At 40.5% G+C, this 17,245-nt stretch overlaps 1 protein-coding gene across 1 annotated transcript; it reads left to right on the top strand.

Moving 5' to 3' along the window:
• The first annotated feature begins 120 nt into the window (after window positions 1-120).
• Dnajb11 (DnaJ heat shock protein family (Hsp40) member B11) lies at window positions 121-16,903 on the top strand. The gene is made up of 10 exons (XM_042667806.1): window positions 121-470; window positions 4,443-4,599; window positions 7,383-7,480; window positions 8,498-8,630; window positions 11,106-11,248; window positions 12,213-12,295; window positions 12,886-12,943; window positions 14,807-14,918; window positions 15,352-15,511; window positions 16,455-16,903. The coding sequence occupies exons 1-10, from the start codon at window positions 403-405 to the stop codon at window positions 16,517-16,519; spliced, it is 1,077 nt and encodes a 358-aa protein (XP_042523740.1). The 5' UTR covers window positions 121-402; the 3' UTR covers window positions 16,520-16,903.
• The last annotated feature ends 342 nt before the right edge of the window (window positions 16,904-17,245 follow it).

Genomic DNA, 17,245 nt, shown 5'->3' with positions numbered 1-17,245 from the left:
TGGGACTTGGCTGGAGCCGCGGTTGAGAGGCTTTCTGCGGCCGCGCTATTTTCTGACGTCTCCTTTTCTCATTGGCCAGAAGCTGTGGCTACAGTTCGGCAGCCTTACTGGCTGCCTGCGCCGCCTAGGAGGTGAAGTGTACCGCGCTGATTGGTTCCCCGGTGCCGGCCGCGTGTGATGTCCGGAGCAGCAATTGGCCCTCGCTTGCTCGGGGCTTCTCTCACGGGGACCGGGGACTCCCGGGAAGTGGACCGGCAGAGGAGTGGGCAGTCGAGCTCTCTCTGCGGGCTAAGAAGACCCCCCGGCGTGAGGCGGCCTCTTTGGGCCGGGTGGGCTGGCGAGCCGACGCGGCGGCGGAGGAAACTGTGAGGCGCGTGCGGGACCGCGGCCGGCAGAGGAACCATGGCCCCGCAGAATCTGAGCACCTTCTGCCTGTTGCTGCTGTACCTCATTGGGGCCGTGATCGCCGGGTGAGGAGGAGGCACCGGCGGGCAGGGCGCCGGAGGTCTTTGCTGGGAAGGAGGCAGGCGGTCGTGGATGAGGGAGGGGGAAGTTGGGGACGCGGCTTGGCCGGACTGAGGGGCGTGGAAAAGAACGGAAGAGTGGGTAGTGTGGACTGGGCTGGCGGCGTGTGACACTTCAGACCCAGAAGAGTGCTAAACACGACATTTGGAAGGAGTTTAGGAACAAGAAGGTGGTTGTGAGCGGAAGGAGTGTCACGTAATTCTGGGGAAGGAACGTTGGGGGCAACTCAGTGCCAGGCCAAGGATGAGGCTACGGTCACATTTTTGATTGAAGGAGGTGGGTCTCTGTCCTGAGGAGCTTGGAGAAGAGGGACAGTGCATCCCTGACCCTGTGACGAGCCATCGAGGGGCTAACATTAAAATGGGTGGGTTATAGGGTCAAACTAAACGAGGAAAACCGGTGGGGAAGCCAGGCTGGGACTAAGAGATTGGGACTGAGGGAACAACATAACCTGTTAGAAAACCCATGTGCTAACCAGTTCCTTGTTTTGGTTTTTATTTTGGGTCCGGTCGTGGGCCTGAACTCTGAGCCTGGGTGCTGCCCCTCAGCTCTTCAGCTCAAGGCTAGTGCTCTACCACCTTCCGGCTTGTTTTTTTGCTTATGGGTGCTGAGGAATCGAACCCAGGGCCTCAAGCATGCAAGGCAAGCGCTTTACCACCGAGCCACCTTCTCAGCCCCTAACCAGTTCCTTGTACTGTTGACCCTAACGGTAGTCCTGCTTCACTGTCTCTCTCCATGGTACTTTCTGGAAAAGCAGAATGGTTGGACTGAGAAGAGCAGTACACCAACAGGTAGTGAACTAAGATTCTGGCCTCCACCTTCCCACCCCATTTATTGACCCATATAAATTCTCATCCTTAATATGGGCATAATATTGTGCCACCTTTATTCGGGGAGTGGAAACAAATCAACTCTTGAGGATTCTGCCGTACTATAAATTCATGATCTTTTTTATATATATATATATATTTTTTTTTTTATATATTTTTTTTAAATGTTCTTTTTTTTGTTGTTAGTGGTTGTGGTGGAGGTCATGGGGCCTGAACTCTGGGCTTGGGTGCTGTCCCTCAGCTCTTCAGCTCAAGGCTAACACCCTACCACTTGAGCCACAGCTCCACTTCTGGCTTTTTCTGCTTATGTAGTGCTAAGGAATCAAACCCAGGGCCTCATGCATGCAGGCAAGCACTCTGCCACTGAGCCAACTTCCCAGCCCCTAAATTCATGTTCTTATCATACTGATCACCTAGGATGAGATATGGTAGGCTTGTGCTTTTGGATACAAGAAATAGCAGTTCTCAGTTTCTGACAATTCATGGGTTCTAAATAGGCAAGGTACTCCTGGTATAATTTTAAAATGTTAAGAACTTGAAAGGATTTTTTTTTTTGGCTTTTGCAAATAGCTTAAAGTTGTCCCTTTTTCCATATAAATTTCTAAATAGTTAACATCTTCTAGATAATTTCTTTTTTCTATTATGTTTTGTAGCAATACACTTTCAGCACAAGTACTCTAAGGCATTTAATAAAACATCAATATAAATATTTTAATACTGGGGCTGGGAAGGTGGCTCAGTGGTAGAGCGCTCGCCTTGCATGCTTAAGGCCCTGGGTTCGATTCCTCAGCACCGCATAAGCAGAAAAAAAGCCGGAAGTGGCGCTGTGGCTCAAGTGGTAGAGTGCTAGCCTTGAGCTGAAGAGCTGAGGGACAGCACCCAGGCCAAGAGTTCAGGCCACACGACCGGACCCCCCCTCCCAAAAAAAAAAAATTTAATACTGTTGCTTTAGATTTCATAATACTCATAAATGAGTACTTTGGGGACAGTAACAGTGATGATGAGCTATGCCAGCCATATTTTTCCTATATTTTTCTGAGCTGTTGCTTAGCTACTTTTGCGTCTTAAGCCTCACTCTGCATAGTTGGTCTGTTTGTTATTTAGTTCCTATCTAAAGAATATCTAGACTTTATAGAATTTTTAAAATAATTTTTAAGCCTTATCCATGAAATAATTGAACAATTTTTTTCTCCTAAAGTCTGACTAAAAGCTTATAAAATAGATTTTCAAATATTCTGCCATATAACACTTCAGTCTTGGTACCTTAGTGCATCATATTTCCCAGTCCATTTTAAAAAGTATAATTTTATTATCAAGGTGTTGTAAAGACGAGATACTATTTCATAAGTCAGGTAATGAGTACAATCCTTTTTGGACTATGTCACTCCATCCTTTGCTTTTCCCCAGTTTCCCACTCCTGTCCTTGCCCACAAGTTACATAGTTTATTTTCCACGATGAATACTGAATGGCATGATAACATGTGTTCACCCTTCCTCCTTTCCTCCTTTGTCCCCCCAAAAAAAAAAAAAAAAAAAACTACCCAATACATTTTTAAATTACCATTGCTACTAAATGAATGCCTCTATTGTGTAACTTTCCATTTCTCAGTTCTGAAAGTATTTTCAGAAAAAAAAATCAGACAGCTAAAATTACTCTGGCAAAGGAATAGTTTTTATTTGTTTTTTTTTTGTTTTGTTTTATTGAGGGGGAGGAGATTGTTGATACTGGAGCTTGAACACAGAACTTGGGTCCTGTCCTCAGTTTTTGTTTTTTTCTTTTTTTAAATTTTTTATTGTTATTATAAAGGTAATGTAAAGAGGGGTTACAGTTACTTAAGTCAGGTAAAGATATCCTCAGTTTTTTTTGATAGAGGCTGGCACCCTGCCAGTCTATCCACAATTCTACGATGGCTTTTTGTTGGTTAATTGTAGATCAGATTCTCATAAACTTTCCTGCTCAGGCTGGCTTTGAACTGAGATCCTAAGATCTCTGTTTTCTGAGTATATTACAGGTATGAACCACCACCTCCTAGCAGGGATTTTTTTTTTAAATGAATGTTCTTACTTGTGAATTTCATTTAGTATTTGTTCTCTTCAATGGTTAGATATGGTCCCTGTCCTGAAATTTTATTATAGTCTTATTCTGTTTTCCCACTGCTATTTCTTGCAGAGATCCACGTTATGATTAGTTTTATTCCAGCATTGTCTCTGGCAAAGGGGGTCAGTGGACCTTTGTCTCCCAGTTTGTTCCTGTGCATATTTATAGCTACTGAGACAGACCAGTTCCTGCATGTGGGTTTAAGAAGCTATCTATAGTAAAAACTTGATCTAGATAAACTAGTCTACTGGAAGTGAATGCAAGATTGATACTTTCCCTTCTCTTTCAGAAACAATCACCACCACAATCCATTCATCCAAGCATATGTTACTCTCTTTCAGTAATTGCTTGAACTTCACTTAACCATTCATTTTTAACCTCTGAAGTTAACTTCAGTCACTTCATCTTTAATATTCCAAAAGTTCTACTTTTAGGACATTTATGGGACATAATCCTTTTGAATAAAGGAAATTACCATTTGAGATTGTTACTTGACCTTTGGAAACAGTCAAAAGTCATTTGGAGCCAGTACAGAAAAAAGAGGGAGTGTGAGTGGATTATATGGTTATTGCTTGAAAGTAACAAATAACATGTGACCATAAAGTAAGAAAAATTTTTTTTAACAGTACTTAGGGTTTAAACTCAAGGTTTTGAGCTTGTTAGGCAAGCAGTCTACCACTTGAGTCATGTCCTGGCCCAGGAATGGTTTCTTGGCTGAAGATATTCTAGAAGAATGCCACACTATTTAGAATTACTCAATGTAAGGAATATATATGCTCTTACTCTGAATTCTTCAACATATAACAAAATCTGTATGTTCGCTTTTTTAGTCTTTTTTTTTTTTTTTTTTTTTGGTATGTGCTTGAATGTGTCACACCATTTTTGTATTTCTTTGCTCAGGCATAGACTTAAATATAAAAGGGGGAAATTACCTTTCACTTTTAAAACTGTGAAGTACAACTCTAATTGAGGCTTTTTCCCATTCCTAGACGAGATTTCTATAAGATCTTGGGGGTCCCTCGCAGTGCCTCCATTAAAGATATCAAAAAGGCCTACAGAAAATTAGCCCTGCAGCTTCACCCTGACCGGAACCCTGATGACCCACAAGCCCAAGAGAAATTCCAGGATTTAGGTGCTGCTTATGAGGTAAGTCAAGGAAAGGAAAAAAGTACAGCCAAGGCACCTGGATACAGAAAAAAGCATACAGTGCACACACTTCTTTCAGATCACTTTTATTAAAAGAAGACAGTTGATAAAAGTACCAATAATTCTTGCTGCTTATAGTACTAGATACTACATTCATGTCAGAAGTAATGTTGAAAACTGACGAATGGAATTAAGATTGTTAGAATACTAAGTAGATGAACTACTGATCTATCACTTCAAGAATTTGGTATATATAGCCAAAAACATGACGAAAACTTAAATGAGCATTGTACACTTACATGCCCATATTATTCAGACAAGTAACAGGCAGAAGTATAAAGTAAAAAGTTGACGGTATGCATCCTGCTGCCTTATTGAAAATCAATAGGGCTTGATGAAGACTGACAAATTTTGTATTTCTTGACTTATTTCAAGGGAGCAGATGTTTTTCAACCCCAGCTCCTTTTTGTTATCACCAAATGCAAACCCCCTTTTGCCCAATTATTTTTTTCAAGAGAAGTTTAAAGTGTAGGTTTACTGGAGAGATTGTATGTGGCAGGAGAATCAGTTGAGGCCAGCCTGAGCAAGACCTCGTCTCAAAAACAAAAATGAGAAGTTAAATAAAATAAAATAGCCAAGTGCTGATAGCTCAGGCCTGTAATCCTAGCTACTCAGAAGGCTGAGATCTGAGGATTGTGGTTCAAAGCCAGCTTGAGCAGGAAAGTCTGAGACTCTCAATCTCCAATTAAGCACCAAAAGCCAGAAGTGGAGCTGTAGCTCAGGTGGTAGAGTGCTTACCTTAAACACAAAAGCTCAGGGATAGGACCCAAGCTCTGAATTCCAGCCCCAGGACGAGCACACATAATACAGAATACTCATTCCCTTGTACATTCAGTTTCTATGTATCTATGTAAACACATCGGAAATGTTAGCAATTTTTTATTGTTGTGACCCTTCCCTTACACATCAACAGGCCCTGAGACAAAAGTATGTTCTGTTTAAATATGCTGGTGAGGGTCACTTGCCTCCCCCCTACACTTCATTTTCCTAAGTCAATCAATAAGCCTCATCCGCTTTTAGCCTTTCTTTAGACCATTGTGAATACAAGCATAAAATAACTTTCAGTCTCACCTAATTAGGAATGTGAGTACATCAAAGGAAGATGTTAAAGTCATTTAATTGTCAAAGATATATATGTGCATATACTTCCAATGGCTGTAAATAAAGGGAGAACCTTTTGGCTGATTGTTTCTGCATGTGGAAGGGAAATTTTAAAGAACACAAAAGCTAATTTTGTCTTTAGATTCTTTGTTATCAGACAGGATGGCTTTAATAAGCCATGGCATATAGCCATGATTATGTTTTATAAAAACGTTAAAACTGTGCCAGGCCCGTAATCCTACTACTACTCAGGAGGCTGAAATCTGAGGATCATGGTTCAAAGCCAGCCTGGGCAGGAAAGTCCATCATGAAACTCTTTTTTTTTTTTTTTTGGCGGGGGCGGGGGGGGGGGTGGTGTCTGGTCGTGGGGCCTGAACTCTGCAGAGGCTTGGGCGCTGTCCCTCAGCTCTTCAGCTCAAGGCTAGCGCTCCACCACTTGAGCCACAGCACCACTTCCGGCTTTTTTCTTTTTGCTTATGTGGTGCTGAGGAATCGAACCCAAGGCCTCATGCATGCAAGGCAAGCTCTCTACCACTGAGCCACCTTCCCAGCCCTGAGACTCTTATCTCCAATAAACCACTCGAAAACCTGAAGTGGCGCTGTGGCTCAAGTGGTGGAGCACTCACCTTGAGCTGAAGAGCACAGGAACAGCTCCCAAGCCCAGAGTTCAAGCCCCGCGACCGACAGAAAAAATAAAATAAAAATAAAAACAAAAATGTTAAAACTTCAAAAAAATTTTTATATCAGTGAAGTTGACCTTGAGCAAGCGTCATAGTCTTGTCCCTTGTGCTGTCTTATCTCTCTATAATTTGAACTCAGGACATCACATACCTCAAAAAATACTCAGACAGGCAGCATTCTTCTACAAATGAATTTCTACATATACCAAAATGGTATTCATCTTATTGGTGGTCCTGTCATCCTATCCCCTTTACCTGCCAGTCTCCGAGCCTATGTATGGGGGGCAAGAAATGAGATGAACATGTGTGACCAACTTTTTTTTTTTTTTTGCCAGTCCTGAGACCTGAATTCAGGGCCTGGGCACTGCCCCTGAGCTGCTTTTGCTCAAGGCTAGCACTCTACCACTTGAGCCACAGCACCACTTCTAGCTTTTTCTGTTCTTGTGGTACTGAGGAGTCAAATCCAGGACTTCATTCATGCTAAGCAAGCACTCTACTAAGCCATGTTCCCAGCCCATGACCAACTGTTTTTAAGCTATCATATTAGTGACCTAATTTATAGTAGAGACACCAGATAGCCCTATCACTGGAGTTAAAGGCCTAAAAGGTAAACCTGAGCAATCAATACCACCTCTTTCTTGGGACCTCCCAACCTTCAAATATTATTTTTAAATTAATAAGTGAAAATTGATCGTTTTAAGTTAATTAAGCAATGTGGAAGAGGCACTGCACCAGATAATTTAGTCTCCTAAGTCTGTTAAATAAAACTTGATAAACCTTCCTTAATACCACACATAATGAAAACTGTTCATCCTGAAATCTTAGACACAGTATCAGAATAGGGGGAAAAACCCAATAACCTCTTAATACACATAAATATGAATAAGCCTTATCCAAATTGCTACCAAGAATGACCTTCCTCTGTTTTTTTTTTCCCCCCAGGTTCTATCAGATAGTGAAAAACGAAAACAATATGACACTTATGGTGAAGAAGGACTAAAAGATGGCCATCAGAGCTCCCATGGAGACATTTTTTCACAGTAAGGAATTTACATATCTGAAAAGTATTATTGTCTGCAAATGGACTGCTTAGTGACTTCGAGCAAAATTATTTTTTGTAAGCAAAGAGAAATTCCTACTCCTTCATACCCTTTTATCCTATTAACCAGAGTGATGATTTTTTTTTTAATTTTTTTTGTCAGTCGTGGGGTTTGAACTCTGGGCCTGGGTTCTGTCCCTCAGCTCTTTAGCTCAAGACTAGCGCTCTACCACTTGAGCCACAGTACCACTTCTGGTTTTCTGGTGGTTTATTAGAGATAAGGGTCTCACGGACTGGCTTTAAATTGTGATCCTCAGATCTCAGCTTCCTAGGATTTCAGGTGTGAGCCACCAGCAAGCGGCCAGAGGGATGATAATTACCACTGGGGAAGGAGTTAGGGTAGAGCCTTTCTATCTCCTGTTGTCTATAGCTTTCCTGAGTGCTTGATAGTGGAATAATAAACACCTCTCACCCCTCTTTGTTGATATTTGAAGATTGTTTTGATATTTGAAGGGGTGGATGGTGTTGGAGAGAATGATGCAAGAGGTGATCAAATGCATGATACACATAAGTTAACGTTTATTGGAAACCCCCCTTTACAGTTACTTAAAGGTAATTTTGAAAATGATAAAAATTCAAATTGTATATGATATCTGACTCCATACTATTAAAAATATCTTTCAAGCCAGGCACATGTGGCTCACACCTGTAATCCTAGTTACTCAGGAGGCTGAGATCTGAGGATTGTGGTTTGAAGCCAGCCTGGCAGAAAAGTCTCTTACCTCCAGTCACAGAAAAAAAGCCAGAAATTTTGCTGTGATTCAAATGGTAGAGTACTAGCCTTGAGCAAAAGGAGCTCAAGGACAGGACCCAAGCCCCAGGACTGGCAAAAAAAAATAAAATGTCTTTCAGTTTTGCACAATTTGTTGATAGGAATCAATATTTTTATTAATGAAGTAATATCAGAACTAAATAACTGCGAGATATAAACTCAATTATTTTCCTGATGAATTTATAGCTTCTTTGGAGATTTTGGTTTCATGTTTGGAGGAACTCCGCGTCAGCAAGACAGAAATATTCCAAGAGGAAGTGATATTATTGTAGATCTAGAAGTTACTTTGGAAGAAGTATATGCAGGAAATTTTGTGGAAGTAAGTTCATATTGATTTTCAGAACTTATACTTTTGACTAAAAATTAAATGTTTGTAGTATTTCTTTTCTGTCTTTCAGAGGAAAAGCAGGAGTGGCTACTGTATAGAATTGAATTAATCGTAGTCTTTCCCCTGCCTCTTGTCAGACATGACTTTTACCAGAATTTATATTTATTATTATTTTTTTGCCATTTTGTTCATTTTATTGCATATATGTGAATACCTGAATGCTATTTATCTGTATTGTTTTTGAGTTTGTGAAAATAGTGTATTATTTATTATCTCTTTGGACTTGTTTTTGTCATTCACTATTGGTAGTAATAATTCTGCTAGATAAAATTTTCATTGTGATTGTTATTCATCAGAGGGCATTCAGATTTACTTTGGATTTTTATAAAAATTCCAGTCTTGCCCATAAACATTCTTGTACCTATTGTCAGTATACATGAGCAAGAGTATCTCTTGAATGGATACTTACGAGTAGAATTTTTTGGAATATGAACCAGTGTTTTACAAGATAATACTATATTGTTTTTCATATTGATTGTACTAACACTTCTTCCAATCATTTATTAGACTAGATTTGCTACTTATATGGTTTGGGGGATTTTTAGACTTCTCAATGTTTGCTCATCAGATAGGTATAAAATGTTATTTTCTTGTAGTCTGTGTTTTTTACCAGTTAAGATAAGCATCTTTTCATTTTTATTGGCTGTGTTTCCTCTTAATGAATATCCATTCATGTCTTTTGTCCTTATTGAATTTCTAAGAATACTTCTAATTCTTGTTGAAAAATAATACAAACATATCCACTAGCTTATATCTTGACTTTTCACTGTATGTAAAATTTATTTCAATACACAAAAATACTAGCTTTTTTTTCTTTTAATACTGGAGTTTGAACTCAGTGCCTTGTATTTGCTGGGCAGGCATCCACCACTTGAGCCACATCCCTGCCCTTTTTGCCATTATTTTTCAGAGGCCCTCCATCTCTGCTTGGTCTGGGTTGCAATCCTCCTATTTTTATGTTTCCTACTGCAAGGCTGGAATGACAGGTACATGACACCTTACCCAGTTTTTACTGGTTGAGATAGGATCTCGCAAATACTTTACTTGGGCTATAATCTTCCTGATCTAGTAGTTAGGATTATAGGTATGTGTAAGCCACAATACCCAGCTAGAAGTATGTTTTAATGTTACCAAATCTATGTTATTTACAGTTTTTGTGTCTTATTTATAATAAATTCTGCTGTAAGATGAGAAAACTAGTTGATATTTTGTAATAAAAATTTCAACTATTTTAAGGTGAAATTATTCATTCTTTTTTGGGGGGGAGGGGGGCCTGAACTCTGGGCCTGGGCGCTGTCCCTCAGCTCTTCAGCTCAAGGCTAGCGCTCTACCACTTGAGCCACAGCGCCACTTCCGGCTTTTTTTTTCCTGCTTATGTGGTGCTGAGGAATCAAACCCAGGGCCTCATGCATGCAAGGCAAGCGCTGTACCACTGAGCCACTTTCCCAGACCAGAAATTCATTCTTGAATGGACTTTATTGCTAGATTGCCTACTTTTGAATCTTCTCTGCCAGGATTATCTGTCATTTTATTATTATCATCATCATAAACTACTCCTCATTTTACCTAATCTTTACATACTGCTGCTACTTCAGCTGTAAAAAGCTATAAGACCTACTTCATAAGGTTGTGTGGATTACACAAATATGTAAATATATGTAAATGTATAAAGGTGTTTAGAGCATTGCTTGGCAGGTAGTAAGTAGTAGAAAGTATTTGCTCTAATTGCAGTATTATTATTGCTGCAATTTATTTTGTTGGCCTGGGCTTTCATTTATTGGAAGGCTGTAAGGAACTTTTCCCCAATCATTTGTGTTGTTCTGCTATATAAACTTGTTTTTCTACAAGGCAAAAACAGGAATCCATTTCTTCATACATACTGATTTCACATACTTAGTGGAATCAGAGGTTTGATTGCAATCAGCTACAAAGTGATGCTCATTGTGACTGCCTATATATAAAAGTGTTGAATGGCGGTATCCCTGAAAAGTAGTCCCAGACTGAGTTGCCTAAAACAGGGAGGCATTTTCCTTAGATTAATCATGGGATTAAATGGCAACCACACAGCAGATTTTGAACACCCATTTTTGAATACGCATTTGTTAAGGGATAGTAATTCCAAGAACTATTTTAACTCAATAGCACTTAGTTGTAGGTTGGAAATGCTGATAGCACGTGATTTTCTCATTTCTCATCCTCTTTTCACTTTGCCAACTTTGGAATTGGACTCACTGAAGTTTGTGATTGCTTCATTCCTGATTGTGGAATGATTTGTATTCTTCAAAGCATCATGTCTGCTTCAGGTTTTCCTAAGAAACAGCTTTCCAGAGGGAAGTTCCTGACCAGGCAAGTGTGCAAAGCCCTAATTGGTTGAGGACACTAACAGCTGTTTTATGCACTTCTTAGGTAGTTAGAAACAAGCCTGTTGCCAGGCAGGCTCCTGGAAAACGGAAATGTAACTGTCGGCAGGAGATGCGGACCACACAGCTAGGCCCAGGGCGCTTCCAAATGACCCAGGAAGTGGTCTGCGATGAGTGCCCTAATGTTAAGTAAGTAAAAGCCAGCCCCTTGAGGATCTACCAAGAAACACTGAATGTCTCATTTGTCTAACACAATTCTAGTCCCTCTTCCCACCCACACTAGCTCTTCTTCCCCACCATGGTCTTAAGGAAAGAGCAAAAGCATGAAATTTTAAGTTTTTTTCCTAAAGTTGTCCTTAATAAAAATTCTCCTTTTATGTTTCTAAACTGACTATCAGTACCTTTTATCTCTGAATGTAACTAACAAATGTTAAGGTTTTTTTCTTTTTCCTTAGACTATTTCAGCAATCTTACATGGCTGTTTTTTGGGGTTTTTTGGCCAGTCCTGAGGCTTGAACTTTGGGCCTGGGTACTGTCCTAAGCTCCTTTTTCTCAAGGCTAGCACTCTACCACTTGAGCCACGGCGCCATTTCCAGCTTTTTCTGTGATTCAATTGTAGATTAGAGTCTCACAGACTTTCCTGCCTGGGCTGGCTTTGAACTATGATCCTTAGATCTCAGCCTGAGTAGCTGACTCAATCCTGAGTAGCTAGGATTATAGGCATGAGCCAGGTGCAACTGGCTGATCATACATGTTTTTATGTCTTTATGTTTCGGTGTACAGAAGATATAAACAACTCAAATTGCCTTGTCAAATCAAAGCATTCCATAGTCTTCTAAGAAAAAAACTCAGATAAAATAAAACTTTTTATCTAGGGTATAATTTGGTTTTTTGTTTGTTTGTTTTCTTAAACTGATCTTAAACTCAAGGCCTCAAACTCACTCAGTCTTCTTGCTCACAGGTGGTGCTCTACCACTAGAGCTACACTTCCAGCCCAGCTTTTCGGTGGTTAATTGGTGGAGTCTCACAGACTTTTTTGCACAGTCTGGCTTCAAACAATAATCCTCCAAATCTCGGCCTCTTATGCAGCTAGGACTATAGGTGTCTGGCTTAGATTTTATTAAATTTTTTTCTTTAATTCTCTTTGTTTTAGACTGGTGAATGAAGAACGAACGTTGGAAGTAGAAATAGAACCTGGAGTGAGAGATGGCATGGAGTATCCCTTTATTGGAGAAGGTGAAATATTGATGGTTTTGTTATCGTAGCTCTGTTTTCTGCTTGCTCCTCTCATATTTTAAAGACCACATAATAAATTAGTAATTTCTAAAACCCTTTAGCCTAAAACCCTTTTAGAGTACAGAAAGCCTTTATGAACAGTATGGTTAACCACCTGGTTCATTAGCATTGCTGTTCATCTTTTTAATATCATGGCCAAAAGTATACAGTAGCATAAGTTTTACCAAAATTTAGGATATTAGGACCTTTCACTCAGCAATGAAAACATTTAACTCTACTTATGGGCACTATAAAAATGTTCTCAGACCTTACCTTTTGACTTAAATCTAAAACTCTAAAAGAAAATAAACATTAAGACTTGAGATTCTTGAAATCAGTGAAGCATTCTTTGTCTGAGAAGTAGGTCACATTTTTAATTTTTGTATCTGGAGCACAGGTTATCTTTGCTAATAATCTGAAACTTGATAAAAGCAGACAGGGACTCTGCCCTTACAAACAGACTTAACAGTGTCTGGTTTTAAAAGAATTATCTCAACTGAAGAGTATATTTAACTGATGTGGCTTCATATTCTATAATGTTACCTGATCAGGTGAGCCTCACGTGGATGGAGAGCCTGGAGACTTACGGTTTCGAATCAAGGTGGTCAAGTAAGTAAGCAAATTTTAGAGGCAGTCTCCTTAGCCCTGCTTTTCAGATGAGTCAGAGTATAGAGATAATGCATCCATCATGAATCCTGAATCCTTTTCCCCTGTTTTCATGTGCTTAATGTCATAAGCTATTATTTTTTTAACTCGGCAACAATACTGAGAGTTTGAGTTTCTAGAATTGAGCCCCAGTTATTTATTTCTTAGGACTTGGGAATTTAAAATATTAGAAGGAGAGAATCAGTAAATGAAAGAAGCTGGAAAAGAGGGGCAATTGCAATTTTAGCTAATTATGGCAGTTTTCAGGTACAGTGTTTCCATTTATAGGCTTCCCATTGGCATTCAGGTGCTGCTCAGAGGTAACTTTGCCCTGGGATCAGTTGTCTTATTTGTTATTTTCTCCAATTAGAAACCAGTGGCACTTCTGTATGTAAGGAATCACTGAAACTAGATCATGGAATAGTAGAGCATTGAAGGCATGGCTCAGGTGGTAGAGCTTCATCCAGTGAGCAAAAGCATCAGATACTAAGTTTGAGAAGTGGACTTTGTCTAGGACTTGCCCCTCATTGTACTCTCTATGCTCTATGATCTTCTCCCCATCATAGATATAGATAGATAGATAGATAGATAGATAGATAGATAGATAGATAGATAGATAGATAGATAGATAGATAGAGCTATTTTCAGATGTATCTATTTCTATATATGTATCTTTACCAGGGAAAAGGTATGCATAGACATATATATGTATGTACACACATATACATACATGGGAAGATTTTATTACTGCATTTCTGCATATGTTTCCAATGCATTCCTGTCAATCTCACCATCTCTTTCACTCTCCCTGCCTCTTTATCCCCTCCTCAAAACAGTTTTAAAGTTCTTTTCTTGAGGGGGGGGAGGGGGGGGGTCAGGTCGTGGGGCCTGAACTCTGGGCCTGGGCGCTGTCCCTCAGCTCTTCAGCTCAAGGCTAGCGCTCTACCACTTGAGCCACAGCACCACTTCCGGCTTTTTTCTTTTTGCTTATGTGGTGCTGAGGAATCGAACCCAGGGCCTCAAGCATGCAAGGCAAGCGCTCTACCACTGAGCCACCTTCCCAGCCCACAGTTTTAAAGTTCTGTTTTCATAGTTGTAGATAACTTATTTAGACAGTATTCAACTTCCTTCATCCTCCTTGTTAGCCCACCTTGCTCCCCAGCTTTTCTTACTATGTCTCCTCATCACTTCCCTGAGAAGCTAGAACATGTTCTGGTCCCCAAGTAACCTAGTATCTCCTTAAGGCCTTGTCTGCCAAGATTTGCTGTCATGGGGCTGGGATTGTTGGCTCTTTCCACAGAGGAGGGTTGGTGCCCTGTGCATAAAGCTGTGCCTTGCCCTGTCCTTGTGCAGTCCTGGATCGCTCCCGTTTGGGGGGGGGGGGGGGAAGCGGGGGAGGAGGAGGATTATTAAGACATACACAAGTTTATGGTCTCATTTAATGCTATACACTATATCTTGTCTTATAAATGCTTATTGTATAAGCAAGTGTGTGTGTGTGTGTGTGTGTGGCTGTTGTTTTGGAACTCAGGGCCTGGGTGCTGTCCCTTAGCTTTTTTAAGGTTAGTACTCTACCACTTGAGCCACACTTCCGCTTCCAGCTGTTTGCTGTTTTATTGAAAATAAGAGGTCCGCAGGCTTTTCTGCTTGGGCTGGCATTAAACCTCCATCATCAGATCTCGATCTTCTGAGTGGTTAGGATTTCAAGTGTGAACCACCAGTGCCCAGCTTGGTATTTATGGATTTCCAGGGTTTTTTTCCTAACAGCTTTGAACTCTTCCTGAAGAAAAATGGAAGTTACTAATTTATACCTTGTTCTGTTTTTAGACACCGAATATTTGAAAGGAGAGGAGATGATTTGTACACAAATGTGACAATCTCACTAGTTGAGTCTCTGGTTGGCTTTGAGATGGATATTACGCATTTGGATGGTCACAAGGTAAACAAACCAATTTTCCTCCTTTGAAAAGCCTTCATGTGAGTGGTTTCAGATGATTTCTGCCTCTGGAATCCTTTAGAACCAGAAGGACTCCTTTCCTCACCTCCTTCTGCCTTCTCTCCTCACTCTGAAGCAGCCTGCAGTCACACCGCACTGTGTCAGCTATGCAGAGCTGATCACACAGCCTTTTACAATCTTGTTCTGTTTCCATTGGCAAAGATTGCTTTTTAGAAATGTGTTTGTGTTTGGTTTTTCCTTGTATTTTCTAAAATCTCTTCTTTCTTTGATTCTGATACTAATGCTGTTTCCCTTGCCCTTCACCTTCTCTTCTTTGCTGTGCTCCAGCCTTGGTGTCATGTACCAGTGCTCACTAGAAGCTGAGGTGGACTCAGCTTTCATTTCTTCTCTAGCACTTTTCTCTTTTACTTTTCAGGTTCATATTTCCCGGGATAAGATTACCAGGCCAGGGGCCAAGCTATGGAAGAAAGGGGAAGGGCTCCCCAATTTTGACAACAACAACATCAAGGGCTCTTTAATAATCACTTTTGATGTGGATTTTCCAAAAGAACAGTTGACAGAGGAGGCAAGAGAAGGTATGGGGTGTTGTGAGAGGAGAGCATGCATGTGTCTGTCTGTATTTGTATTGTGTGTGAGTGCAAAACGGCAGTTAAAAACAGATCCCCTCCATTGACACCAAACACTAAGCACTGGTAGAACCCAGCAACAGGAACAGAGTGTCTTTCTCTGTAAGGGCAGTAATAAAAATCCTGCTGTCCTGTGTTCAAAAAAGGCTAGGCAAGGGCTGGGAAGGTGGCTCAGTGGTAGAGCGCTTGCCTTGCATGCCTGAGGCCCTGGGTTCGATTCCTCAGCACCACATAAGCAAAAAGAAAAAAGCCGGAAGTGGCACTGTGGCTCAAGTGGTAGAGCGCTAGCCTTGAGCTGAAGAGCTGAGGGACAGCACCCAGGCCCAGAGTTCAGGCCCCACGACCGGACCCCAAAAAAAAAAAAAAAAGGCTAGGCAAGTGGGTCTTTGAAACCTAGGGAGCAATGATTGTATGGAGTAAAATGAATGAGCTGGACTGCACTGTAAAGAGAAAAATGAGTTATTTAGTAGATTAGAGGCTTTGAGGTAGATATCTATGATGATTGGTTGAGAAGAGTTAACCTTTGGAAGTTTTATGTAAAAGCAAGGAAAATGGTAAAAGGGGTAAACTACTGAAAAGAGACCAAAGAAGGAATAAAAAATAGGCTTAGCTGAAACTTTTTCTTTCCCTTTTGATTATCTCTTCCTATTCCCTAGGCTCCAGGGGGTGTGGGGTGTGAGAGTCAGATAGCAAGAGACAAGAAATCACCTAGATGCATTTGTGCATGTGTGGAGGTAATATGTGATGGTGTGGAGCTCCGCAGTTAAGTTGTTTTTAAGTCAGAGCTGTGGTGGTCAGAAGGCCTTCCATTGGCCTCCTGGTGAAACACGCTCCTTAGGACATCTAGGGAGTTCATCATTTGGTTAATGTCATCATTTGTTCATTCTTTCAGGTATCAGACAGCTACTGAAGCAAGGACCCGTGCAGAAGGTGTACAATGGACTGCAAGGATATTGAGTGAATAAAATTGGACTTTGTTGAAAATAAGTGAATCGGCGATATTTATTATCTGCAGGGGTTTTTGTGTGTTTTTGTTTTTATTTTCAATATGCAAGTTTGGCTTAATTTCTTTTTTCCTGATGTTTGTCATGACATAAGTAAGAAGGCTTAAGCATGTGTCCATTCAGACAAGAACGACCAGCAAAAGGTTACCTAATACCTCTCCCCTTGGGGATAAAATGTCTGGTGCTGCTGCCTGATTTTCAAGAATGAAAGCTTCAAGAAGACTTGAGGAGCAAACAAAATAACTTAAATGGTTGGAGTTAATTGTTAGCTATTTCATTCAAAATGCCAACTGGAGAAGTCTGTTTTGAAATACATCTTGTTTTGTTTTTTTTCTTATTCTTGACTCCTGTTTCTTTCCTCCTGTTAGTTGGGCTATTCTCGTCCCATCCAGCAAGGTAGAAAGCATATGAAATAATGAAAAACCCACTGCCTGGGGCCCACTAAACACATGTGATGTCTTCTAGCAAAGCACTAGAAGACATGGAATAGATACAGAAGACAGAATAGAGATGGGACACATGAGTGAAAATTGCACAAAGATCTAATTGTCCTTGAGAAAGAAATATTTACTCTCATTTTCTTTGGAACAATAAATTGTCTGATGGAAATGTAACTGTTTAGAAAGCAGGGTAATCTCAGTTGCCCTCATAATTAGAAAGTCTGGAGTTTATTTTAGGA

Source organism: Dipodomys spectabilis, unplaced genomic scaffold, assembly GCF_019054845.1.
Source record: "Dipodomys spectabilis isolate Male_0828 unplaced genomic scaffold, ASM1905484v1 ptg000017l, whole genome shotgun sequence".
In the NCBI taxonomy this organism is placed as follows: domain Eukaryota; kingdom Metazoa; phylum Chordata; class Mammalia; order Rodentia; family Heteromyidae; genus Dipodomys; species Dipodomys spectabilis.
The sequence above is the reverse complement of the archived record's forward strand: the minus strand, read 5'-3'. Positions and strand labels throughout refer to the sequence as shown.